General features: G+C 41.0%; 1 protein-coding gene across 2 annotated transcripts in view; it reads right to left on the bottom strand.

Annotated features, from left to right (window-relative positions):
* KIRREL3 (kirre like nephrin family adhesion molecule 3) overlaps nt 1-26,532 on the bottom strand; it is a 771,808-nt gene that overhangs the window by 37,079 nt on the left and 708,197 nt on the right. For both annotated transcript variants that reach the window (XM_051986700.1, XM_051986702.1), the window contains exons 7-8: nt 13,409-13,559; nt 2,061-2,166 (exon numbers count right to left, since the gene is read on the bottom strand). In XM_051986700.1, the coding sequence (XP_051842660.1) occupies nt 2,061-2,166; nt 13,409-13,559 (257 nt within the window). The remainder of the gene's footprint in view (nt 1-2,060; nt 2,167-13,408; nt 13,560-26,532) is intronic.

The raw sequence follows: 26,532 nt of genomic DNA, 5'->3' as shown, positions 1-26,532 counted from the left end.
CTTTCTAGTTATATGATCCTGGGCAAGTCACAGATCTTGATCTAATAGTAACAATTCATATTTCCATAGAGATTTAAGGTTTATAAAGCTTTTCCTTCACAACAGTCCTATAAGGTAGGGGACACAAGTACAATTGCTCCCATTTTCTAGTTAAGGCAACTAAGATTCAGAGAGTATTCTGACATAGCTAATTAAAGGTCAGACTATGTATCTCCTGCCTCCAAGTCATGTGTTCTTTTCACTAGATTATGCAACCTCTCAAGCCATCTGAGGGAATCAAGGAATTTTTGTATTGGAAGGGATCTTAAAAAAATCACCTCTTTTGTCCTCTTTTTTTTTTTTTTTAAGTTCCATTCAATATATATATTTGCTTGATATTTCACATACTTCAATGGTAGAGGGCCCTAGGGAATAGAGGTAATTTACAAAGCCCCAATTAGGACTATAGTCCAGTGGACCTGAGGATAGCCACCTGTCTTAAGAATTAAGGGGCTCAGGTGGGATAGTGGCTCACCACAGAGATGCCAGCACTATCTAGCTGGGCTAACATCAGATATTTTCAGGGTAATGAGTGAAGATACTACAAATGTAGTAGAATATATGTAAGTTATACTTTGTATACAACTTATTCATGATATGTTTGCATGTAACTGTTTCCTGTCTGTGATCTGTGTGTATAAACTTGGAAATATTTCCAAATATAAGATATTATGTAACATTTATATATTTATCTTTGTACCTGGCATAATTTGCAGGGAATGGTGAATTTTTCATGGGGGTGGGTTGTAACAGATTCAGTAGGAAAAGGATTACAATTCTCAGGATGCCTGAACACAGAGTACGAGTGTTCTCTGGAGGAAAGCAAAGCTGTCATTGCCCCTAAGTGTGTGTCTGTGAAGAAGCTGTGGGTTGGATGGATGGAGACTTCTGGGAAGAGAGGGAAGAACAGAAATCTCTGATGAGTTCATAATCAAGCTGGATGTGGAGGAATAACCTGGGGGCAATGGGCAGATGGTAATTGCTACTGGGCAAGAGGCAAATAAAGAAGCTAATCTGGGAGAAGGAAAAGAAAACATGAAGCTGGAATCAAGAAACTGCCTAAACCTTGGGTCCCTAAAAAAATGATGCGTGTTTAGAAGAACTTAATTCCAAATTCCTGGGGTGCAAGGGAGGGAGGATGAAGAGGCAGAGGAAAAGACAGATTTGGAATTATTTCTATTTGGTCATGTGAACTGGTATTGTTTTCTGTTGCTTTAATATTCATTTCTGGTGTGGTTTTATCATTTTATTTTTTAGCATGAGTAAATGAATTCCTAATTCTGAGTCTGTGGGATCTATAGGTCTGTCTATATCTAAGTTATATATATATATATATATATATATATATATATATATATTTGTACAAGTATATACTTTCAGAAATGTATCTGGGCATGCATAGCTGTCAACAGATCAAAACTGATGTGTCCTAGAAAACCCATAATGGAATCTTTTATCATTCCATCAGTTCCATGTATGTTCCACGCAAGCCAGGCTTCCAAGTATAGGTCTATGGTTCTTCTAGGATTTTCTCACTTCATCTCTCAACATTCCTCTCCATCTTGTGTTCTCAAGAGCCAGAGCCAGTCAAACATATATTTTCTTATTAAATTGTAGAGCTTTCCAGAATATACAAAAGTCTGGTATTCAGTATGGTATTTCTAATCAACCTTCCCTGAGCCCAGTGTCTTATAATATAAAATGTGGGATAGGGGCAGTGGTATGCTGAAGACAGCTCAAATTCAAGAGAGCTGCTTGTTAAATTTTCAATGTAAATTGGGAAATGCTAATTTGCAATCAGGGCTTTATTTATTGTTTTGCTGATTGTCTAGACCTAAGGATATGATTTAGAAAATGTTAACCCTGCAGATCAATCTTTAAAATATGTCACGGGCAACTGCTCTTTCCCTGGTTATTAAACATTTACTAGCGTATCTCTGACAGGGGTGACCTTTACCTGCACAGGTATGTGCATATATATGTTTAAAGGGGACAAGTGGAGACCAGTTGGTAGCTCTTACCTGTACTGGGTGACTGCTGGGTTAGCCTTTGCAGAGCAGTGGAATTTGACATCATTATTTTCTAGCACTGGTTGTGGCTCCACAGACAGATTGACAAGAGGTGGATCTGCAAAGACAAGAATATAGTTAGATCTGAGGCAAAAGGAGTAGTGGCTACCGTTTGGAAGGGTCCAGTCAAAAGACTCCTTCTTTGTAGGATAGAAACAGCCTGGAATTCAACTACAGGAAGCATTCATGTAGCTGCTGCTCTAGCAGCTGCCACATGACTGAAAAGACCCCCTTGTAATGCATAAGAAGGATGTTCCTGGAAGGAAACCAGGACCCTTTCTTAGCAGAAATGGGCGTAGGGACTTGGCATTTAAACAGAAACTTTGCTCAGGAAATCACAGCTATTATGAACCCTCTGGGTCAACACTGGCCAACTCCTGACTTTTAGGAAGAATGATCAACTTCCAAAAAGGGTGTAATGTATTTGTGTATATATTTAAAGGCAAACTTCCTGCCTTTGAAATTTCTGTATAACATTTCCTTGTATAATCAGTTTGGTGCATCTGTTTAACTTGCAAGTGACATTTATGCCCTTTCATCAGTTTAATCATCTCCACTGAGTACTTATTGGAGTCACAGGGTTTTCAGTTCCTTGATCAACTTAGAGAATTTTCCTTTTATATGATAAGCAGTTAAACTTTAGAGTGTTGAGTTAGATGGGGAAATGCGCACACACACACATACACACACACACACATATAAAAGAACTTCAAGAAGACAGTAAAAGCAAGAGATTTGTTGCTGTCTAGTTGTGTCCAACTCCTTGTGACCCCATTCGGGGTTTTTCTTTTTCCATAACCAGCATTTATTTATTAATTTTTTGGCAGTATATGTGACATTGAAAATATAAATGAAACATTTTATTTAAAATGGTTGTGAAAATTAACATTTCTACATTATAACAAAATTCAGTAAAAAATTCAAAATTGCTACAGAATATATAAATTGTCTGAGAATCAATCTTCTGAGGAATACTTAAGACTTATAGGGGTTCATCACCAATCATTATTTAAAGAAAATCGAGGCAAACAGTATCAAGTGACTTGCCTACAGTCACCAGCTACCAAGTGTCTGAGATTAGATTTGAATTCAGTCTTCCTGACACTAAGTGCAGGACTCTATCCAAAGCAACACCTAGTTCCACCCCCCAAAACATATACATTATATATGTTTATAAATTATGTCTATAATATTATATATTTAATGATATATAACTTCCCTAGTGGAGAACATGATGGATTTGGCTTCAGAATACCTGTTTTCAAATCCCATTCTTGCCATTTTTTCCTGTATGACCTTAGGTAAGTTAGTCTGTTGCTGGGCATGGTGGTAAGCACCTGTAGTCTTTGCTACTCAGGTGGTTGAGGCTGGGACTGGAGGATTGCTTGAGCCCAGGAGTTCTGAGCTGGCGTGTACTATGCTGATTGTCTGCACTAAGTTTGTTCGGCATCAATATGGTGACCCTCTGGGAATGGGAGACCACCAGGTTGCCTAAGGAGGGGTGAACCAGTCCAGGTTGGATAAGTTAGTCTGTCTTGACCTCATTTTCCTCACCTATAAAACAATAGGATTGAGTTAGATGATTGGTCAGGTTCCTTCCTGTTCTAAATTTATGGTTCCAAGAAAAACAGAAGAGAGCAGAGTAAAAAGGATAGGGAAGCAATGAGACATGATTTGAAACAAAAAGACAGAGGGATAGGAAGAAATCAAGAAATCAAAGACAGAGAGATAGTTGTTAAGAGTTATGAGGACTTCAAATTTAAATCAGAGAAACAGGTCTCAATAAGCCAAAGAACAACAGCATCTTCCCTTGAACCAGGAAGAAAATAAACCGAGATAAGTCAGACACTCTCTCTGTGCATATCTCTGTCATCCTTTAGCTGTGTCTTATTTCTCTGACTTTGACAATTCACATTTATATAGCACTTTAGCAAGAGCTTTCTCCACAATAATACTCTTCAGGGGTCCTCAAACTTTTTAAATAGGGCGCCAGTTCACTGTCCCTCAGACTGTTGGAGGGCCAGACTATAGTAAAAACAAAAACTTTGTTTTGTGGGCCTTTAAATAAAGAAATTTCATAGCCCTGGGTGAGGGGGATAAATGTCCTCAGCTGCTGCATCTGGCCCACGGGCTGTAGTTTGAGGACCCCTGCGATACATAATAACTGTATGCATCATTCCCATGTTGTAGATGTAGAAACTGAGGCACACTGATTTGCCTATGATTATAGTGATCAGGTGGGTGAGGTGATTTTATGGTATTCATAGCTGAGCTAGATTTCTTTTTTCCCACAGAGGTTGATTTCTGTCAAACAAGCTTGAAAAATGACTGAGATTCTAGGTCATGGAATGTGTTTTGTCCTTAATTAAACAGAAAAAAAGTCTTTTGCTTTTAACATCATTGTAGTTTTTACTACCCCTCTCATATTTGTAGTAAAAAGTATGATAAAATACAACAAATTGAGGTATTAGTTATGTCAGAAAATATGTCTAATGAAACATAATCTTCAGGATCTTGGATCATTGCTGTTTGGATCATAACTTTATTTCACAATTAACTAAGCAAAAAGACAAAGAGTTGGACTTAGATCTGATTTGGTCCAATTTGCTCATTTCACAGATGAGGAAATTGAGGCTCAATGAGTTTGAAGTGACTGGTCAATTGGTGAAATATGAAGGACTAGAAATGTGTTCTGACTTCTGCACCAGCTTCCTTTATGCTACACTGAGATACTTTCTCTTGGAAAATCCCATTTTGTTTCCATCCAGTATCCCATAGGAGATACAGAGCCCCTATGGTTTTGATGGAACTATGGGAGAACAGTGAGTGACTGGAAAGGAGCAGTCACTATCCCTCAGTTTTGGGTGAAGTTTACCCTGGTGGCCTGGTTTATCTATCTCAATAGTCAGGCCATCTCCTGGAAGTGTCCAAAGATGGAATACTTTGGGGCTGGGGAAAGACTCAACTCTCTCAGAGGAGTGAGCCCAGGAGTTGTGAGAGGAAATATTTGTACTGGGAATGCATAGTGTGGGTGATTGTGCGCAGCTGGGAAAGACACTGGGATGTGGGAGCAGGGAAGGGGAAGACCAAGCTCCTTAATTAGCAGGGGATGAATCACTATGAAGGAACTCTATTCCCTTCCTCTCTTCCTATTTTCCCTACCTCCTCCTGAGTCTGGCTGGGGATTATTTACTCTGGAAGGTGTCTGCCACCCAAGACACCAACCCACCTGTCTTTTCATGGAGAATTATGAGGCAAATTATAGGTATTTTCAATTTACTCTAATCTCATTTTAAAATGTGTAATTCAAATGACAATAAAGACAAGTATAGTGACGAATACCAATGAGAGCAGTGCACATAGCCAACCTAGATTGGTGCAGGCTTTTTCAGGCCCCTTGCCGCCTTCTGACTCTGCCCTATCATTACCTAACTGCAGCTAATCACCTTCCTTTGTTAAGTATGAATCATGAGGCTCCTCACTGGGATATGGCTCACCCACATGTGATTTGGGGATTTGATAGAGAATTCTTTCTACATACACTGAGACCCAAAGACTAGGGGTATTACTCTTGATGTCTCCACCCTAACCCTGCCCTTGCCCCAACTGGAATAGGGTTGTGATGGGCAAAAGCTTAATAACTGATACATTAATAATTACTGCAATAATCTAAAATATATGTTGCATTAGTCAACCAATAATGACTTGTTATGATAATTGCAAGAATGAGATTGCTTGATTTAATCCTATTGAAAGCAAGCACTATGTAAATGTGTTCATTAGTCTGAATTCAAGAATCTTATAGGAAACTCTTTCTGCTGCTCCTCTCCCCCTTGCCCAAATTATTATGATCTTCCTCCCTTAGACCTCACGTAACTTTCTGTTTGTGTTTTCCTTATGTACTAACCAGTAATCATTTTGTATTGTAGTTATTTGTATATATACTATATCTCTCTACTATTCTGTAAGTTCTCTGGGTCAGGGACCAGATTTTAGAGCTTTATTTACTCTTTAAATTAGACCTCTCAAACGCCTGGCATAGTGTTCACGTTGAAGTTAGGATGGAAAAGATTACACTAGACTCAATATCACTTCATTTCATCTCACCTTAGTTATGATACTATGATACTAAAACATCTTCAGAAAAGTGTAGTCAATTGTTTAGGAGCCACCATCTTCAGTTAGACCAATGGCCTCTAATCCTAAGGATGCTTGTGTTGGGGTTGACACATTGAAAAACTAAAGGTCAATCAGGACCCAGTCATTACAAACTAGTCAATCTAGGTCTTAGTCATAGATGAGGCAGTTTAGGCAGTGATAGAACTCTTGGGATCCAGGTCTGGAAGGAAGGGTATTGTTGGGATGTTTACTCATGTACTCTTCTGGCCATGAGGTTCTCCCTTCCCTTTCTATATTTAATGTTTCAGTTATACTAATCTTCTCTCTGTTCTTCACACATAGTACTCTATCTCCCATCTCCATGCCTTTGCATCGACTGTCCCCCATGACTGGAATGTATTCCTTCTGATCTCTGAGTAGTAGAATTCCTCATTTCCTTCAAGAATCAACTAGATCACTATCTTTTCATGAAGCCTTTCAGCATACCTCCAATAATTAGTGTTCTTTATCCCTAACTATCTGCTATTTGTCTCTGATTATAGAATGTAAAGATAATTTCATTTTTTTTTGCATTTGTATCTCCAACTCCTAGCACTTTGCTTGGCACATAGTGGTCACTTAATGAAAACTTGTTGGTTGACTGATTAATTCATTCATTTGCTTGGTTCCACAATCTACTTCATCATAGCATCCTCTCCCTCTCCATTGATACACTGACCAGCAGTAATGCACTGCCTCTTAAATGCCTTTCTCCAGGCATTAATCCAGCCTTCCTGTTGCCTCGGTTTCTCCTAATTCTGGAAGGTCTGCCTGAGTTGTGATTTCCTCAGCACTGAGTTTTCTTGGTAAAATTTGCACAATCACACTGAGGAGTCTGAAGCACCTAAACCCCTCTACTTTTTCCTTTACCAAGGTGGAGGATATGAATTTTCAGGCACCTGCTGAGCTCTAGTGATATAAATAGTTTATGGCATATTCAACTATTAAACATGATTTTAATCCCACTTGTGATGTCGGCTGCATAACTCACAGGAGGGCATCTTTGATGTAGCTGGTGGAACCAAAATCACATCGAGCAGATGTTACAACTGTGAGTCTGTTAGTGTTTTCAATCAGCAAAGGCTTGCATTTCAGGGGTGGGTGGTGTTTTCTGGTGGGGGAAGAGGGTTATATTTTGGAGAGAGTAGGAGGAGGGTTGATTTTCTGACTCAGCAATTTTGCTAAACATCCTTTTGAAATTTGGCAGCTGGCTGCAGTGTTCAGATATGATAAGGTGGTGGGGGGTGTTGTGCATTCTCTCCCATTAGTCAATCTTAGGGCTTTGTCTTCCGTTGGGATAACACATAAAGACCAAGGGAAACAAACAAAAACAAACACGTGGTTTTCTTGAGTTCAGATGTTTCTCCTTGGTTAACTAGGAGATTTGCGAAGGCAGTGCTGATTTTGTCCCTGGTCTCCCTGTTAACTGTTAGATGAGAGATCTAGGATGGGAAAGAGTGACTGGGAAGTGTCTGTGAGTTTGTGTATGACATTACATAGGGTGTATATTTACACACACGTGTGTGTATATGTATGCATGTGAGAAGAAAAGATTTGGGGAGAGAAGACACAATAGCTACCTTCAAGTATTTGAAAGACAGGCATATGGAAGTGGGATTAAACTGACTGTGCTTGGCTGGGCGTAGAGTTAGGTGGAATGAGGGGCAATTGAAGAGAGACAAATTCAGCCTTGATGTAGGAAAATCTTCTACCAGCTAGAGCTGTCCAGGAGTGGAATGGGTGGGTGATCTTGAGGAGTGATGGGCTTCCCTACTTGGAGGCCTTTGAACAGAAACTGCATGATTATTTGCTGTGTTTTTTATTATTATAGGAATTTCTTTCATGTCCTATTTGGACTAAATGGCAGCCGGGTTTCCTTTCAACTCTCAAAATTTTGTGATTCAGTAATTCTGAATGAGTTTATATGTGTGGATGGCCACATTAAAGTCAGGACTTGAAAAAGTCTCATTGTCAAGGGTTCCTTAGGCCTTCTTCCTTTTGGACAGGTTAAAATCTGTAAACTGTGGTTGGTGCACTTGGCTTGGGATAGAAGCTATTCGTGTCATTAGTAAATTATCACATTTGTGATAATGCAGATGAATTCAAGTGACTTTGTGTATATGGGTTAGGATAAGACATCTCAACAACTTTTGGAAGATATCAGGCCAATGCTTAGTTTTGATTGGCTAAGGCTTCTGTTGCTCCCTTTCTAATCTAGGGAAAAATACAAATGGAACCTATCAGTGGGCCAATACCTGACTGACCTGGAACACTTGACTGAATGTCCTACACTAGAGGTCTTCCCCTTTTTTCTCCTAGTGAAAAATGTTTTAAAACTATTTTTCAAATTTAGTAAAATAAAAAAGAAGACTAAAGAATTTATTTTGAAAATCTTTAATGCTTTTTTTTTGGGGGGGGGAACTCATAATGAAATTACATCTAAAAGATGATTCTTCTGGACCTTTTTCTTCTAATGAATTAATTTTCTTTGTTCTTTCTGGAAGTGATAGTCTGAAAAAATCTATACATTATTCTGGATATGTTTATTAGGAGAGAACTTTTCTAATAAATAAAAAAAGTTTTTAGTTTGTGCAAATGAATAATGTTTTGCATAAATTTCTAGCTGATAAAGCTGTATCTTGTTCCATTGTTATATTAATAACAATGAATCATCAGACAAACTGACTTACACTATTACATTCTTGACTAAATCTCTGAGATTTAAAGCTATTGATAATTCTCACTTTAGTAAGTAGAGCTCCAGCTTGTAGTGTTACTATCTGTCAACAAAAGTAATTTTAATATTAAGAAGTAAAATTTTATTGAAAAATCTGTGAAAATCACAATCAATACATATATGGGGAATCCTCATTCTTTTAAAGCTTAGACTCATGTATAAAGTATTGTAAAGGACTTCAGAGGTTATTTAGTACTAGCTATTCCTGAACAAGAATGATTCTTAACATACTTAAACCATTCTTCTTGACTTCTTCCTAGTCCATGATGCTTCTATACAGCTTTGAGTGTTAGAAAGTATCATTTCTTTTTTTCTCCCCCAACTTTCAAAACATGGACATTTACTCAGCAATCACGTTAACCTTCTCCCGTGGAATCCCTATTCTGTTGTTATTCTTGTTGTTAAACAACAAAAACTCTTTTTTTTTTTTTTTTTTTTTTTGGTATCAGTCTTCTTGTCATTTTCCTTCCATCTTATTGTGGCTTTTCCTAGGTGACACTGCATTCCAGGCCATATTTCAAAGAAGGAACCTTCTTCTGTCCCTTGACTTACTGCCCAGGAGGAGGAGGGAGTGAGCTTCTGGTGACCCATGGTTAATCGCAGGGCCTCTCCCTACCACTGTGTTTCAGCAATCTCTGCTCTTTTAAAGGACACTATTCTATCTATCAGTCTACAAAAACAGTCTGCTTAAAAAAGCGAAGACTATAGTGAGATAGAGAGACTGCAGATAAATGGGGAGATAGAAGGAATCAGACAGAGTATTTATTCAGCATCTCCTTTGTCTTTTTTTTCTGATTCAATTGGGGTTAAGAAACTTGCCCAGGGTCACATAGCTAGGAAGTATTAATATCTGAAGCCAGATCTGAACTCAGTTCCTTCTGACTTCAGGGCTGGTGCTCTATCCACAGCACCCATGTATTTTTTTTTTTTTTTTGATTAAGTAAAAGTAAAAGTAAAAAACATAATCACTCATTGGGCACAGCCTCGGTAAAACTGAAATCTGTTAAAAGACTTTAGCTTAAAAAGGCTAAGGTCTCCCACTCTACCCAGGGCCATCTCCAGTCATTCTGATCTATATTTGGCCACTGGATCTAGATGGTTCCAGAGAAGAAAATGAGATTGGTGACCCTCACTTCAATCCAATTCACTTGTATGTCCCAGCATCACCTCTCTAATGTCATGGTCCTCTTAGAAAATGAAGGAAAAACAACAATTCCAATAATGGGGATTTTTGTGGATGAACAGTATCTTTATCCAGGAGTAGGTTACTGCTGTAGGTTAAACCCTATGATTCTGTGGTTCTGAAATATCATAAGGATTTATGAGCAAGCTGAATGCTTGTCTCTGTGGCCTATGGTCCTGGGAAGTACTCCAAAGAAGGTGGATGTGTCTATGACACAGAGTGGGAAGTCAGCTCATCTGGGTTCTAATCCCCACTTGGATCTCCATTCCTCAATTCAGCTGACTCATCTTTTACTTTAGTCTTAATGGGGGGGGGAGTGGGGTAGGACTATGATCCTTACTTGGAAATTAGGGAGCTTATCAGCACCTGGCACTGCCTTCTCCAGTCCTGTGAAACATTTGTCATCTGAGCCACCCTGTTAAACTGATCATCTCATTAGAGCACATGTAGACAAACAGCCTTTTAATAGTCAGATGGGCTATTATGATGATGATGATCTTGTTTATGGGGGAGATTCTCCTCATATGATGGATAATGGGTTAGAGCTGAAGCCCTGCTGTTTTCCTGCGCCTCTCCCTCTCACAGCCCCAGCTGCCAGCTCCTAGAAGCCTATCTACATAGAACCTGGGAAAGACAATTAAAATTGGAAAGCCAGGGTTCAAACCCAAGCTTTCCTATTTCCTGGCTATATGGCTTTGGGGAAATCCCTCAATTCTCTGGCCCTTACTCTAGAGGATAAGGGGAATGGATCAGATCATCCCTTGGGTTTCTTTGGACCTTAAATCTTAGAATTTTCTGTTTCTTAAGATCAACCATGTTTTCTGGATAGACTAGGGGTGGGTATATGTGAAGAAGGGATGGCTCTGGAGACATTCTTTGTAGTTGGGAAATGATGTGCTATCATTTCTCATCTCCTATCTTTTGACAAGGTTTAATTTGAGGCTTAGTGAGCGTCATTTATTGAGGGTGGAGGAATCTCTGTCCTTTGGCATTTAAGACTTTTTAGTATGTGACTCTTTCTTACCTTTCCAGTTGTCTTACATTTTTCTCTGCTTCAAAAATGCTAAATTTCAGCCAAACTGGTCTTCTTACTTTTCTGCTCCTTGCACAGGACACTCTACCTTGGCACCTCCTGTCTCACATTCCTAAATGCTCTCCCTCTTCATCTCTACCTCTTAGAATCCCTGACTTCTTTCAAGACTCGGAATAAACTTCACCTTCTACAGAAGGTTTTTCCTAGTCTCCTCAGCAATTAGAATATTTCCATTCAAGGTTACTTTCCATTTACGCTGCATGTATTTTGTATATACCTTTATTCACATCTTGTTTCTCTCATTAGAATGTAAGCTCCTGGAGGGCAGGAGCCCTCTTCCTTTTTGTTTTCCAATTGCAGTGTTTGGCACACAGTAAACACTGAATTAAATGTAGGTTAATTGGTTGCTAGATCAATGGTTCCAATGAGATTATAAGGTAATGTCTTAATTTGTGCACAAATTGGATTTGAGTGAGGTAAAGCTGTGCAAAGTCTACAGCCTCATTCTCTCCTCCATAGTCACTGAAGTCCAGCAGCAAGACATAAGCAAGCCAGTCATCTTGACTGGCAGTGGTCTGAGAGGCAGTGGATGACCTTGGAATTTTTTTAAAGCTCATTTTTTCCCTTCAAATATAGGACATTAAATTAATCAATAGACTCTACTATGTGCCAAAAGCTAAGTGGAATCATTATGACTCGGAGAAACAGTCAGGGTTTGAAGATCTTTTCATGGATGGTAACTCCTGTAATCATTTGGATGGAAACCCAGACCTCAGGTTAGGAAGAAGCCAAGCAAAAGAGGATGCTTCCCAGACAGAATGAGAAGAAAAGAAATGCCTGAATGGGTCAAGGTGATAAAATCTATTGTGAAGATGGAGCTCCCCTTCTCAGTAGTCAAAATTCACCATAAGGCCCAAACTGTGGTATAACGGAACTCAAGTGATATCTCCTACAATCTAGAATTCAAGCTCTATCTTCTGTATGCTACAGATCAAATCATGCTCTTCTAGAACAGGGAATTAAAATTCTCAGGGACCTGAGTTGATCTCTCTAATATCTGGAATCTACCTTGTATCCCTATGGATCAGTTTATATCAGCACAGAATCTAGAATGGTTCTACAAATTGCTTAAATTCTAATTCTAGAATTACCCAGAATTAAGAAGATTTAATTCATATTGTGGCATAGATTGCCATGAAACTAATTTTATTAAGAACATGAAAAAGTAGAAACATGTATTAGAAAGAGAAGATCTCAATTGTAACTATGTGATCTTAAGTGTTATCTTCTCTTTTTGAGCTTCAGTTATCCGCACAAGAATTTGAACAAAAATGATCTTTGAGAGGTCTTCCTGTTCTAAAAGTCTACAATTCTATGATTCCATATTCTAATCTCTTGGGTTAACTAACAGTGATTACTGGTGGATTGTTCAAACCATGGAACCCAAAACACTGCCACCTGGTGTCCTAATTGTGCTCTAGTTGCAGAGGGAAATGACACAAGAAGAGGCAAAAAAGCCCCATATCTTGAGTGCTACAAATAATTATTTAAATATATCATATGATGTCAGAAATGTCAAAGGGAGCCATCCAGTCAGCCTTCATTAAAACATTTTACGTTCTTTGAGGCTGATTAGCAGTGATTGCTCTCTGGGGGCAACTCTAAAATGAAATGCTTTCCTGAACTTTAAACATTTATATTTCCTCCCCTAGGGCAGCTAGGTAGCACAGTAGATAGAATCTGGAGTCAGGAAGACTTATCTTCCTGAGTTCAAACCTAACCTCAGACCCTAGCTTGTGATCCTGAGCAAGTCTCGATCCTGTTTGCCTCAGTTTCCCTACTTGTAAAATGAGCTGGAGAAGGAAATGGCAAGCCACCCCAGTATCTTTGTCAAAAAATCCCCAGATAGGGTCACAGAGAGTCTGAAATGATTAAAAGAGTGTACTCTAATTTTTTTCCCCCAAAAGTGATAGTATAGTCTCTCAATTTCAATCATGTAAATATATCCAAACTAGCTATTGACACACAAACTAGTTTTACCAATCAGTTTCTATCACAGACAGAAAATGTCAATACTCACCATGGGTAAATTGGGGACAAACTCTTTGTGTAATAAAGAACTAGACTGTTAGACCCTCTGTCTCCTATCTTCAAGCCTCAGTGGGATCTGGGCACAAAACAACACTTACGCTGGATGTCGATGGTGACTGAGGTCTCCTTCCCTCCTGGGATGGCTTTGTTAGTGGCTCGGCACACGATGCGCTGTCCATTTTCCACATCAGCAGGTGAGACAAAAAGGGTACTCACAATGCTTTCCCGCTTTCCATCCCGAAGCAGGGTCTAGAGGAGGAAAGGAAAAGGAAAGGAAGACAGAACACTGATTATTCTAGCCCAGAAGCCATTAAGGACTCTGAAGAGAAAGATGTTGACACTGGATTATCCCATTTCAGCAGAGGTAAAGATGTAGCCTTCAGTGTAGGCTAGGAGGGCAATGAGGTGTGAGGAAAGACATGAGATTTGGAATTAGACTTTAAACCCCAGCTATGCAACTTACTAGTTATATGATCTTGGACAATTCATTTCAATTTAACAAGCATTAACGAGCCTTTTATGTTCTAGGTATTGAAGACAGAAAGCTGAAAATTACACAGTTAATATGCCTGAGGAGCTCATATTCTACTGGGAGGGCAAATCTATCCCTCTTTCTAAAGCTCAGTTTCTTCATCTGTAAAATGAAGGAGTATTTTAGCTTGAAATCTATGATAATCCTGTGATTTTAGGAACCCTCTGACTGAAAGTCTGACCTATATAAGGACAAAGGCAAGATGACAAAGTCAAATTTTTCATTTGCTGTGAAAACTGACATTGGTTTAAATTTCCAGAAGTGCAAAAGAAATCAGATTGATCTAATGGAAATCAGGCAGAAGGATACTGAAGATTAATTATATATAATACTTTAGTATTGTATTTCTACTCCTTCTATTTGCTTTTCCTGGACCTATGTGTTAGTCTGGGTTCTTGATTTTTTTTTGTGTGTATCATAGACCCCTTAATAAGACTGGGAAAGTTTTTTAGATTGAAATAAAGATGTATTTATCCTCCCCTGCTTTTTTAAAACAAATCTCCTGAAATCTGTCTATGTATTCTTTGGGTGTACGCATTCCCCAGATTAAGAACTCTAGTGCTGAGAGACCACTGAGTATGTTGTAGGCTGATACTTTGTCTTTTATGCCTATGTTCATGTTTCAAGTTTCTTAAACCGTGCATTGTGGATTTCTTAAACTATGGGGTCGTGTAAATAAAAGTGGGGAAATCATGATTTATTATCAGCAAATATTTTATTTGTATACCTCTTTTATATAACTATATATCTGGAGTTGCAGAAAAATTTCTTGGGCAAAAAAATGATCACAAGTGGAAAAAGTTAAGAAGTCCTGTTCTAGATCACTTTGTGACCCCCCCCACCCTCAACCTGGGCAATCTTTTTCTTGCATAATCTAGCAAAGGGGAAAAAGTCTGTGATTCTGGTATGTTATACAAGACTCAACCTGGTATTCTCATTGGTGATTACATTCTGCTGGTACATACTGAAGGCTGTACATATCAAAGGGAATTGGATACTCTCTACCTAGTCTTTCTCCCACCTACTCCTCAGGCATAGCTGAGATACCAAAGCTCTACAGTTGGTCTGAAATGTATGGTGGACTGATTCATTCATATTCTCCTGCCAATCTCACTGAAACAAAAGCGGCAAGAATTATTAGTTGCCCAGGGTAAGTAATAATACAAATTGAGTTGAGGCTCTCTGGGAAGAGAGAGCCTAGACACTGATTTATGATGGGGAGAAATGGATCTAGGAATTTCTTGAAATCACTGCTGGGAAGACAGTGGCTGGATAGGTACATACCAGGCAGGAGCTCACCTACAGTTTAGAAACGAGGAGGAAGAAGCCCACCATTTGGTAGTTTCTTGTTTGAATGACTTTTTCTTGTTAGCTTGAGCTTGAGCTTCTTCTACTCAAAGAGTACAAATGCTATCATTGCTTCTAAATTTTGGGGCCCTGGGATAAATTTCCTATGACACTATTTTAGTTATTGATATGATAGAAATAGAAACTCATTACATACTCTCATCACAACTGTTGGTGAGCTTTCCATGTTCCCTTAATTATTCCTCTCAAGCCAGTCTTTCAACTTTCATACCAACACCATCCATAAAAACGACTTCCTTCCCCTTAAGAGCATTGTTCAGTCGCTTCTGACCCTTCATGATCCCAGTTTGGGTTCTCTTGACAAAGATACTGGAGTGATAGGCCATTTCCTTCTCCAGCTTATTTTACAGATGAAGAACTAGAATAAATAGGGTTGAGTGACTTGCCTAGAGTCACCCAGCTAGTGAGACCAGATTTGAACACAGGAAAATGAATATTCCTGATTTCTGGCATAATACACTATCAACTGAGACACCAATTACCTCAATACTGAGGTGGAATTTTAGGTACCTACTTCCCTTGAAGTTTTTGGGGGAACAGCAATCAGTTCCTCCTGTTTCCTGTTATTGTCCCACAGCTGAGCCCAGTAATAGAAAGTATAGCAGTAGTTACAGTTTGTGAAAATGTTGGCAAGGCCATTATGAATTGTCCCCTTTAATATATATATATATATTATAATACATAAGACAACCTTGTTGTCTCACTTTTTAATCTCTCCAAAGTGCTTTCATTTCCAATATCATGGGAACCTTCAGACCCCTTGTGAGGTAGGCAAGGTTGCTCTTATCTCCCCATTTGAAAGATGAAGAAGCTGTTGAGTGACTTGTTCCTTTCTACCACAGTGATCTGGGGTGAGCCACTTAAACCTCTGAGCCTAATTTCTTAATATATGAAAAGCTGAAGCTGGATCAGATAGATGAACACTTAAGATCCCTGTGATTTAATCCAAAAAATCCATTAAATGATTATTATGTGGGAGAAACTGTCCTATCCCATTTTGTTCTATATTTGGTAAAGATGGAAAACAGATGGACACAAAGACCTTCACGTCTTGGCTTACTTCCTTTACCAAATCTTAAAAAGGCTTTTTCCTTAAGCCTGCATAAAACAGTCTAGAATAAGCCTCTGCCATTAGGTCACCAGGGAGAATTTACAAGAGCTAGGCTATCGTTATTCCCTTGATTTCATTATGGAGAAGCACTGTAGGGGGAGACCTCTATCTCCGAGGCCCTTTAGGGAGAAGAGGTGCTCCATTTTCCCACTGGGTAGTCTGATGAGTCTCTTTGTGGAGGGGATGCAGAAGTGTTGTTTCAGAAGAGCTGAGACACTGAGACTGGAGAGGGGAGAGCATCACTCAGGCCCAAGCTGGAGCTCAGATCACATTAACACGTTGGCTTGGGGCTCCTCAGCAGACAACACACAGACTATAAATAGCCAAGCGATAATAAGAACAATTTCCTGGATGGAAAAAAATTTCTCTCTCTCTCTCTCTCTCTCTCTCTCTTCTCTCTCTCTCTCTCTCTCTCTCTCTGTGTGTGTGTGTGTGTGTGTGTGTATTGGTGGAAGGGTAGAAAGATTATTTTTTTTCTTCATTTCTTTTAGTTTGCTTTTTCGTTTTGCTAACAAGAGACATTTGCATAAGTTTGACTCTGCCAGGAGTTCCTTCGATTGATCTCTCCTAGTTTCTGCAGAGAAGTGGAGAAGGGGCAGGACTGGGTGCTGGTAGGAGTGGAACAATGAGGCCCCAAGCCACTAATTAGGCTCCTGGCTGCTTCTCCCACCCATTGGTGGTTCTCTGTCTTGGAATGATGATTAATGACATATTTACTGTGTCCGGGCGTTTGCTTTTCTGGGAAATAAAAATTCTGGTTCAAGTCTGTTTGTTGCATCTAATTAGAGAAAAAGGGAGATGTGTTCATTAAACAAGGACAAAGGAGAGAAGAAGGAATGCAGCCCAGGAAGAAGGCTAATCGGCTGATGGCTGTCCCCCACTCACAAACATACACATTCACACACCTGGCCCTAGGGAACCCATCTTTTTTTTCTGATTTCCTGAAGTAAGGAGGATGGCCAAGGGCATCTAAATGTTACGCCAGAGTGGGTGCAGCAAGATGAAGCCCAGTTGGAAATTTGGCAGGCTAGGATAATCGCCAGATTGCACAAGATCTGTGGGACTTTGTGGGAAGCAAAACAGAGAGTGGGGCATTTGAGGAGAGGAACTGAGATAGGGAGGGGTGGCAGAGTAGGGTAAGTGAGGACTGGAAGGGGCACACAAAGGGCTAAAGCTAGAGGCATGCTACACATGGGATTATTTTCATTTCTTGCCCATTGTCTTTGTTGCTCTCCTTCTTGCTTTTTTCTCTTTTTTTTGATAAAAAATGGAACCCATAAAAATGAGTTTCAGGATCCTGTAGGGTATGTCCCTTAAAATAAAGATCACGTGGGGAGCTATTGGAGCAATACTGAGGAAATTAAGCTGATTTTCATGCTGGGAGAGTATAAACGCACAATATTATTTTGGATATGTGTGTAATTTCATGGGTTGGTATATTTGTACCACCTAGACACTAAAGTTGAAGAGGAAGGCTTCCATCTCTTTGGTAGATGCTCCATGGAGATTAGACAAGAATCGTACTAAGAAGAAGGCAGAGAGTGGTTCTTATACCCGCTGGGGGAAAGAGCTTCCATCTTTGAAATCATGGAGTTACCAAAGTGTATCATTAAATAACTTAGAGGGAAAAACCATTGATAGTACAGAACTGATTCTTTGTCACACTGAGGCACAGAACGTCAGGGATCCAGGGAACACAGTTTGGGGATTGCCAGTTTATTCTGTTCTTAATTCTTTTTTTCCTCCACTCGTCCAATTCTCTCTCCTCTTTTATCAATTCTTTTCTTTTCTTTTCTTTTTTTTTTTTCTGGTTTCCTTTCCTCTTTACCCTCCTCTCTTCTCCCTTCTTTCATTTCCTGGGAGTAAGTCTGGGTTTTGAGACACCCTAGAGACATAAAGCTGCCACCCTCTAGCTTCAGAAAGGTTCATTAGCATGTAAATCAGCTCTGGGTTAGGAGGGGCATTAATTATTAGGCACTAGTTATGAAATTTCTTTTTACTGCACTATCAGAAGGGCCACACTGCTAGAAGGCTCTTGCTGCTCCCTCTTTGCCATGTGTGTGTGTATTTGTATAGTGTAGGTGGGAGGGTAGAAAGGTGTCTTTGCTTTGACCAGGCCTCTTGGTTTCCCTTCCCTGTGCCAGGCCTGGACAATGTCTTGAATACCACAGTATGGATGCAACTGAGGCTTTTTCCTAGGGTCTTGACATCTGGGGATGGGACTCCCCTTCTGACAGTGATGGTCTTTGCTTTCTCACCGGACCCAGGCCCTCTATCCACCATTGCTTCTGGCCCTCAGCACACTCATAGCCAGGGTCCTGTCTGTGGAACCTTGGGCCTTGTCTTCCTATTAGCCCCTCTCTGTCTTCTCTTAGGGGGTAGGGAGTTAGGAGCCCTCAGCCTAGCGTAGGACTGGACTCTCTTGGGGACCAGCCACCTTCTTTTATGATGCACCTGAGGTGGTCCATTTTCTGCCCTACTCTCTCTCTTCTCCCTCAGATTGTATTTTCCCTGAATGTAAGTAGTCCTAGTTGTGGCTCTTGGTAGTATAGTAGACAGAACTCTGGTCTGGAGTCTGGAAAACCAGGGTTCAAATGCAGTCTCAGACATTAGCTGTGTGATCTTGGGTATGTCAGTTACCCTCTGTTTGCCTCACTTTACTCAGTAGTAAAATGGGGATAATAATAGCCCCTACCTTCCAGGTTGCTGTGAGGATTAAATGAGAATATTTGTAAAGCACCTAATGCAGTGCTTGACTTATAGTAGGTGCTATATAAATGCTAACTGTTATTACTATTATTATTAGATCTGCTGTGACAAAATCCCATTACAGCCACTTGAAAGACCTAGAGCCTCATATCAAGTACTATAATTAAGATGTAATCACCAATTTTCTGGGACCTGATCTTTTTTCTTTTCTCCATTTATTTTCCCTATGATCTTTCCCCACCCCCTCTCTTTCTGTCTCTCTGTTTCTGTTTGTCTCTGTTGCTGTTTCTCCTTCCCTCTCTGTCTCTCTGTGTCTCTATCTCTGTTTTTCCCTCTCCTTTTTCTTTTTCTCTCTCCTCTCTCTCCCTTTCCCTCCCCCTCTCCCTCCCCTTCTCTCTCTCCTTCCCCTTCTCTCTCTTCCTCTCCTTCTCTCTCTCCCTCCCCCTTCCCCTTTCCCTCCCCTTCTCTCTCTCCCTCTCCCTTCCCCTTCTCCCTCTTTCTTTCCCTCTCCCTCTCCTTCCCCCTCCCCTCTCTCTTTCTCTCTTTGTTTCTTTCCGTCTCTCTGTTTTTGTCTGTCTCTCTGTCCCTGTGAATGTTTCTCTGTCTCTGTCTCTATTTCTGTTTTTGTCTGTCTCTCTCTGTCCCTGTCAATGTCTCTCCGTCTCTGTCTCTTTCTCTCTGTTTCTCCCTCCCTTTTTCTCTCTGTATCTCTCTGTGTCTCTCTCTATCTGTCTTTCTATCTGTCTCTGTCTCTCCCTGCCCCATAGGAGAATACATGTGCATTTACATATCTATTGATATCTATGTATAAATTAGGAAATGTGCATGTGGGAGTATATACCTTTATGCACATATCTGTGAATGGGATGTCATAGAAGGGAGAAGGATTACTAAAAAGTGGACACATAAGAAGAAGAAGAAGTGTGTATATGCATTCAAATAGTTATAGAATATGAGAGCTCAAAGACATTTCAGAGGTCATTGACTCCATTTACAGAGGAAGAAGCGGAGGTCCTAGAAAGATGAGCTGATTTATTCTAAGTCACAGCCATATACGTATATACATACATGTATTTAATTTCATTCCATAAATTATATTTTATTAAGTGTCCCTGGGCTAAGAACTAGAGCTAGAAAAGTGCAATAAGGTTGTTTTTGCCTATCAGGAGTATATATGTAAGAGAGAGAGAGAGAGGAGAGAGAGAGAGAGAGAGAGAGAGAGAGAGAGAGAGAGAGAGAGACAGAGAAACATAGAGACAGAGAGAGAGACAGAGAGAGAGAGAGACAGAGAGAGAGAAAAAATATAGAGACACACAGAGACAGAAAGACAAACAGAGAGACAGTCAGACAGAGAGAGACAGACAGAGACAGAGAGAGACAAGGGAGGGAGGGAGGGAGAGAGAGAGAGAGAGAGAGAGAGAGAAAGAGAGAGAGACAGACAGACAGACAGACAGACAAAGAGAGAGAGAGAGAGAGAGAGAGAGAGAGAGAGAGAGAGAGAGAGAGAATGTGTGAAATTTAGACAAGATTAGTAATTGGATGTTTTCCTTGAAATCTGTACGGTAATCTCTACCATGAAACCTCTGATGACCAGAGCTCACATCAATCTTTTCCTCTTAAAATTCTCTAGTACTCTTAATCTATATATGCCATCTTATATCAAATGAAATATTGTGTATAAACCTTAAAATGCTTGACAAAACCAGTTACTATTCTTATCGTGTTAAAAAACCCTACCATTGGTTTCATGTACATCAGTTTGGCTTGCTCAGTGAGACTGAAAGCTCCTTTAGGATAGGGATCATGTTATAAATTCTTCCTTTCTGCTCCCTATGATGTTCCTAGAGATAGTTAGGACTGGCTGAGACAGAGGGACTAAGCAAAACCTGAGTAACATCACCAGGGCCTTGACCACAGCTATTGGATTTAATCTCCTTAAAGGCCCCTGCAGCTCTGATGCTTTTGAGACCAAGTAGCCCCTTTAGGGCCACAGGGTTATGAGGTCTAACTGACCAGGGGTAGGAGTAAGCAAAGCTAAAACTGTGGCTTCCAGTCTCACCGGGGACTCCATCCCTTGGGATTCCTCACAGGCTACTAGGCAAGAGCCAATCCCAAATTGCCTCCTGGGCTGGAGTGGGGGGAAGGAGGAGCTGCTCTGCCTTAGAGGCAGTGGTGGAGCAGGTGCCAGAGGAACGTTGTTTGCGTGGCGATCTATTCCCAGGGCTTCATTTCTCTCCCAAACCTCTTTTTACCCCAGTGTGGCAGTCATTGGGGAGTTTGGTTCTTCGGGGCCCATAGCTGGGGCTGGGTGGGGGGCACAGGAGCAGAAGGAGAGCGCACAGCTGAGGGGTCTGTGGTGACTGGAATCAGTTCCTGATGATCACATCGTCATGATCTGAGTCCTAATTAATTTCATAGGAGTCAGTGACGGCAGGGAGAGGACCACCCTCCATAGGTTCTAATTAGCATGGGTCCTGAGAGCCCTGCGGGCAAAGGAGTTGGTAGAGAGAGGAGAGAGGCAGACTTATTTGGGCATCATCTGGTGTATACCCTGCCAGCAACAGGGACTTCTAGGGCTGGAGAGGCAAGGTCTGAGAGGACCAACCTCTGTGGTAACCAGAATTACTTTCCTGTATTTGCCCAGTAGCATGAGGTCTCTGACAACTACAGCCCGGTCTCTCACTGCTCCGAATTCTCCCAGCATCATCTGTACCTTAAAAAACCCACACACCAAACCTGTGATTTTGCTTGTGTATCACACTCCCAATGAGGAAACTCTCCCGGCAACACCTGCTCTGCGATTTAGAGAAGCTCAGAGAGCCGTCTGGGGCTCCGAGAGGTGAATGCCTTGGTCAGCGTCCCACAGCCGTAAGATGTCAAAGGAAGTTTTCCCAGCTTCAAGACTAGTTCTTTCTCCATTAGCCCTCACCACCTGATCATCTGTGTTATGTGTACACAGCATTGGGTCAGCCTTGAAGCGACGCACAGACATCCGTGCGGTCCTTGTTTGATTGTTTTGCTAATGATTTCACTCGTGTTGGTTCTGTCTTCTCAGCCGCCGTGTAACGGAACTGCAGTCTGACGTACACAGCCACTTGCTGAGGGGCAGCTCAGGCGCATCCCACGCTCCGTGACCTCCTCTGGGGTTTTCTTGGCCAGATACTGGCCTGTTTGCCACTTCCTTCTCTACCTCATTTTGACAGATGAGAAATGGAGGCAAAAAGCATGAAGCGACTGGCCCAGAGTCACACAACTAACTAAGGCTGAGTAAGTCTCTGAGGCCCCGGGCTCTAGGCACTGCTACTTATTGCCTATGTGATGTTGGGCCAAATAGTTCCCTTTCTTAGGGCTTAGTTTCAGACATTTACCAGCTCTGTGACTATGGGCAAGTTGTTTAAACCCCGTTTGCCTCAGTTTCCTCATCTGTAAAATGAACAAGAAGGAAATGGCCAACCGCTCCAGGGTCTCTGCCAGGAAAATCCCCCAAATGGCTAAGATTGGAAAAGCCTATTTTGTAAGAAGCTAAGTCTTCTTGGTTCCCAATCCCATGCTCTATGCACTGTTACTTATTGCCTATGTGATGTTAGGTCAAATAGTTTACTTTTTTAGGTCTTAGTTTCTTCATCTGTAAAATGGGACTGGAGGTTGCACTACATAAGATCGGGGCTCCTTTCCAGCCCTAAGCCTCTGATGGTATATAATGCATTGGAAAAGCTTGTGTTTGTGAGCAAAAGCTCTGGTTTTTGACAAAGGCTTGAGCTGGGCTTGGGATATGGGGAGAGTCTGGCCTGAGGGGCTGAATCCAGACCCGGATTATAGCTTGGTCACACTCCAAACCAAAGATGCTTCAGCATATACTCTCTTCTCTGCTCTTGCTTCAGCATCTCTGCTCAGCAAGCATTCCTTCCTCCTCCTTCTAAGGAGATCAAACCCTCTTCTGTCACCTCTCCTCCCACTCTCTTATCTATTTATTTGTTGGCATTTCGGATGATAATGCCATCGCCAGCTTCAAGGCCCAGAAGCCCAGATCAAAACACAGGGGACGGAAGGGCAGGCTCCTTCTCAGACAGCCTGACCATGCTGGCTGTCTGAAGGAAAGGGGCAAAGAAAGGAAAGGCAACACAAAGAACTTGGAGGGCTGTCTTTGATGTTCTTCTGTGTAATCGCCCACTTCAGAGGCACAAGAGGGAAAAACCAACGAATCCAAAATTGCATGGCCAGATTAATCCAGGACCAGGAAAGAGAAATGCGGAGTTTCTCCTCCTTTTTTGAATTCTATTTCATTTTAATGCGTCAGTTACATGTTGCCTCATCACAGATCATCCTGAGACATCTCTTGTCACGACTGAGTTTGTCAGTTAACTTTTTATGTCTCCTTGTCAACGTAATTCAATTCAATTTACCAGACACTTGGAGTAGATGTATTATGTGCCAGGCACTGTGTAAAGCATGGAGCACATAAAGACAAAAACAAAACAGCCCCTATCCTCGAGAAGATCATGTTCTATTGGGAAGAGATAATTTGTACATCGGTGATTTAATATAAAATTTGTACAGTTATTTTCAGGGTGAGGGAGACAGGTAACAATTGGGGAAATTTGGAAAGATTTCTTTTAAGAGGTAGCAAGTACTTCAGATGAGCATTGAAAGGAAGATTTCAAGATGGAGAGATGAAGAAGGTGAATGTGGGAAAATGAGGGGAGTGGGGAAGGCAGGACACAGCCTGGGCAAAAGCTTGGAGATGGGAAATGTCAGGTCTGGGGAAAAGCACATAGGTCTGGGACATAGAGATAATAAAGAAGAGAAATATGAAATTGGTTTGGAAAGGGAAATTCAAGACAGATTGTGCAGGATTTTTACTGCCAAATAAAAGAATTGATATCTGATCCTAGAGGCAAGAGGGAGCCATTGGAGCTTCTTGAGCAGGGAAGCGAATGACATGGTCACATTTATGTTTTAGATATATCAATCTGGCAGCTGTGTGGGAGGAAGAATAGAGGTGGCATGTCATATTTTTTGGACTCTTCCATAGCATCCAGTGGGGAGCTGGATATAGTGGAGGTGCTTTGTTGTTGTTATTTCTGATTCTTTGTGATGCCATTTTGGGAGTTTTCCTGTCAGAGATACTGGAATGGGTGGCCATTTCCTTCTTGCTCATTTTACAGATGAGGAAACTGAGGCAAACAGGGTTAAGCAACTTGCCCATAGTCGCATAACTTGTAAATGTCTGAAGCTGGATTTGAATTCAGGAGGATGATTCTTCCCGACTCCAGACTCAGCACTCTATCCACTGCACCATCTAGCTGCTCATGTAGGAGCTTAGTCAATGCTTACTGATTGAGTTGAGTATAAACTATATCTGGAAAGCCTCTTTTGGGAAAAGAATTCTAGGTCTGTACACTTGATATGATTTTTTTGTCTCTTCTTCTAGCTGAATGGACTTTTATTGCACTACATCTTTAAAGCAAGGGAGAGGAAAATGATTGCTTTCAAATGTCTTCCAGTTTTATCCACTAGGGAAGGGGTGGCTTCCATTGCTTTAGTGTCTAGCTTGGTGCTTAATAAGTGGTTATTGGATTCTATTCTTTTTCTTTTCTGTAGAACGTTTGAATGCCAAACATAAATTTGCCTAAAAAACTATTTTATGGAGAACTCACACATGGTAAACACAAGGTAATCAGAAAAAGCAGTACAAGGACACTCTCAAGGTCTCTCTCAAGAACTTTAGAATTGATTCTATGACATGGGAGACACTGGCACAGGACCCCCAGCATGGAGTGCCCTTATCAGAGAAGGTGCTGTCTCTGTGAGCAAAGCAGAACCGAAGTAGCTCAGAAGAAATGCGAGATGTGCAAAGTTAGAGAAACCCCCCCAATGTTCACATGGACTATTTGTGCCCAATTCTGGTAGAGCATTCTGGGCTCGTAATGGTCTGATCAGCCACAGCCAGACACTGTAACTTTACTCTAACATGGTCATGTCATTTTTTTTTCCCAACTACAACCACCTAGGGGCAGCAAGGTGGCACGGAGGACAGAATGCCAGGCCTAGAGTCAGGAAGACTCATTTTCCTGGGTTCAAATCTGGCTTTAGACATTTATTAGCAATGTGATTCCGGCCAAGTTACTTAACTCTATTTGCCTCAATTTCCTCATCTGTAAGATGAGCTAGAGAAGAAAACTATGAACTACTCCAGTATCTTTGCCAAGAAAACCCCAAATGGAATTATGAAGAGTCAGATTCAACTGAAAACTACCGAACAAAAACAACAAATCTTTTACCTGGATGTCTGGAAGCCTTAATCATGGTAAAGAGGAGCCTAGGGTATGCTGGTAAATGTTTAACAACTGACTCTCTGAAATAGCAAAGTGTATGTGTGATATATTGAGTTTAATATGCATTATTCACATTTACTCCCTCACTTTCTTTCTAAATAATCTACAGAAGAATAAATCAAGCCTGAATTCTTAGTGTTTGCCAATTTCTAAGGTGTAAATGCTTATACTGAAAATTTAACAGTAGCGTTGGGTTGGAGCTGACTTCAGCACACTTGTGAGGGGGAGAATATAAGTGACAATCATCTAGGAATTTCTGTGTTTGAGAGATAGTCTAGCATAGAAGACCTGGAATCAGGGACTCTCTCTCTCTCTCTCTCTCTCTCTCTCTCTCTCTCTCTCTCTCTCTCTCTCTCTCTCTCTGTCTCTCTCTCTCTCTGTCTCTCCTCTCTGTCTGTCTCTCTCTGTCTCTCTCTCTCTCTCTCTCTTTCTCTTTCTCTCTCTCTCTCTCTCTCTCTCTCTCTCTCTGTCTCTCTCTCTCTCCCTCCCTCCTTCCCTTCCACTCCCTCCCTCTCTCTCTCTGTCTGTCTGTCTGTCTCTGTCTCTGTCTCTCTCTCTTTCTCTCTTTCTGCTGTCTGTATCTGTCTGTCTTTCTTTGTCTCTGTCTCTCTCTCATTCCCTTCCTCTCTCTCTCTGTCTCTCTCTCCCTCCCTTCCTCTCTCTGTCTCTCTCTCTCTCCCTTCCTCTCTCTCTCTCTCTCTCTCTCTCTCTCTCTCTCTCTCTCCCTCCCTCCTCTCTTCTTCTTCTTCTTCTTCTTCTTCTTCTTCTCTTCTTCTTCTTCTTCTTCTTCTTCTTCTTCTTCTTCTTCTTCTTCTTCTTCTTCTCTGTCTCTCTGTCTTTCTCTGTCTCTGTCCCTCTCTCTCTCTTTCTCTCTCCTCTCTCTCTCTTTCTGCTGTCTGTATCTGTCTGTCTTTCTCTGTCTCTATCTCCCTCCCTTCCTCTCTCTCTCTCTCTCTCTCTCTCTCTCTCTCTCTCTCTCTCCCTCCCTCCCTCTCTTCTTCTTCTTCTCTTCTTCTTCTTCTTCTTCTTCTTCTTCTTCTTCTTCTTCTTCTCTGTCTCTCTGTCTTTCTCTGTCTCTGTCCCTCTCTCTCTCTTTCTCTCTCCTCTCTCTCTCTTTCTGCTGTCTCTCTCTGTCTGTCTGTCTCTGTCTCTCTCTCTCTCTCTCCT

This window comes from Antechinus flavipes, chromosome 3, assembly GCF_016432865.1.
Source record: "Antechinus flavipes isolate AdamAnt ecotype Samford, QLD, Australia chromosome 3, AdamAnt_v2, whole genome shotgun sequence".
NCBI lineage: Eukaryota > Metazoa > Chordata > Mammalia > Dasyuromorphia > Dasyuridae > Antechinus > Antechinus flavipes.
Note: the sequence above shows the minus strand (reverse complement) of the source record. Positions and strands in the feature narration are given on the sequence as shown.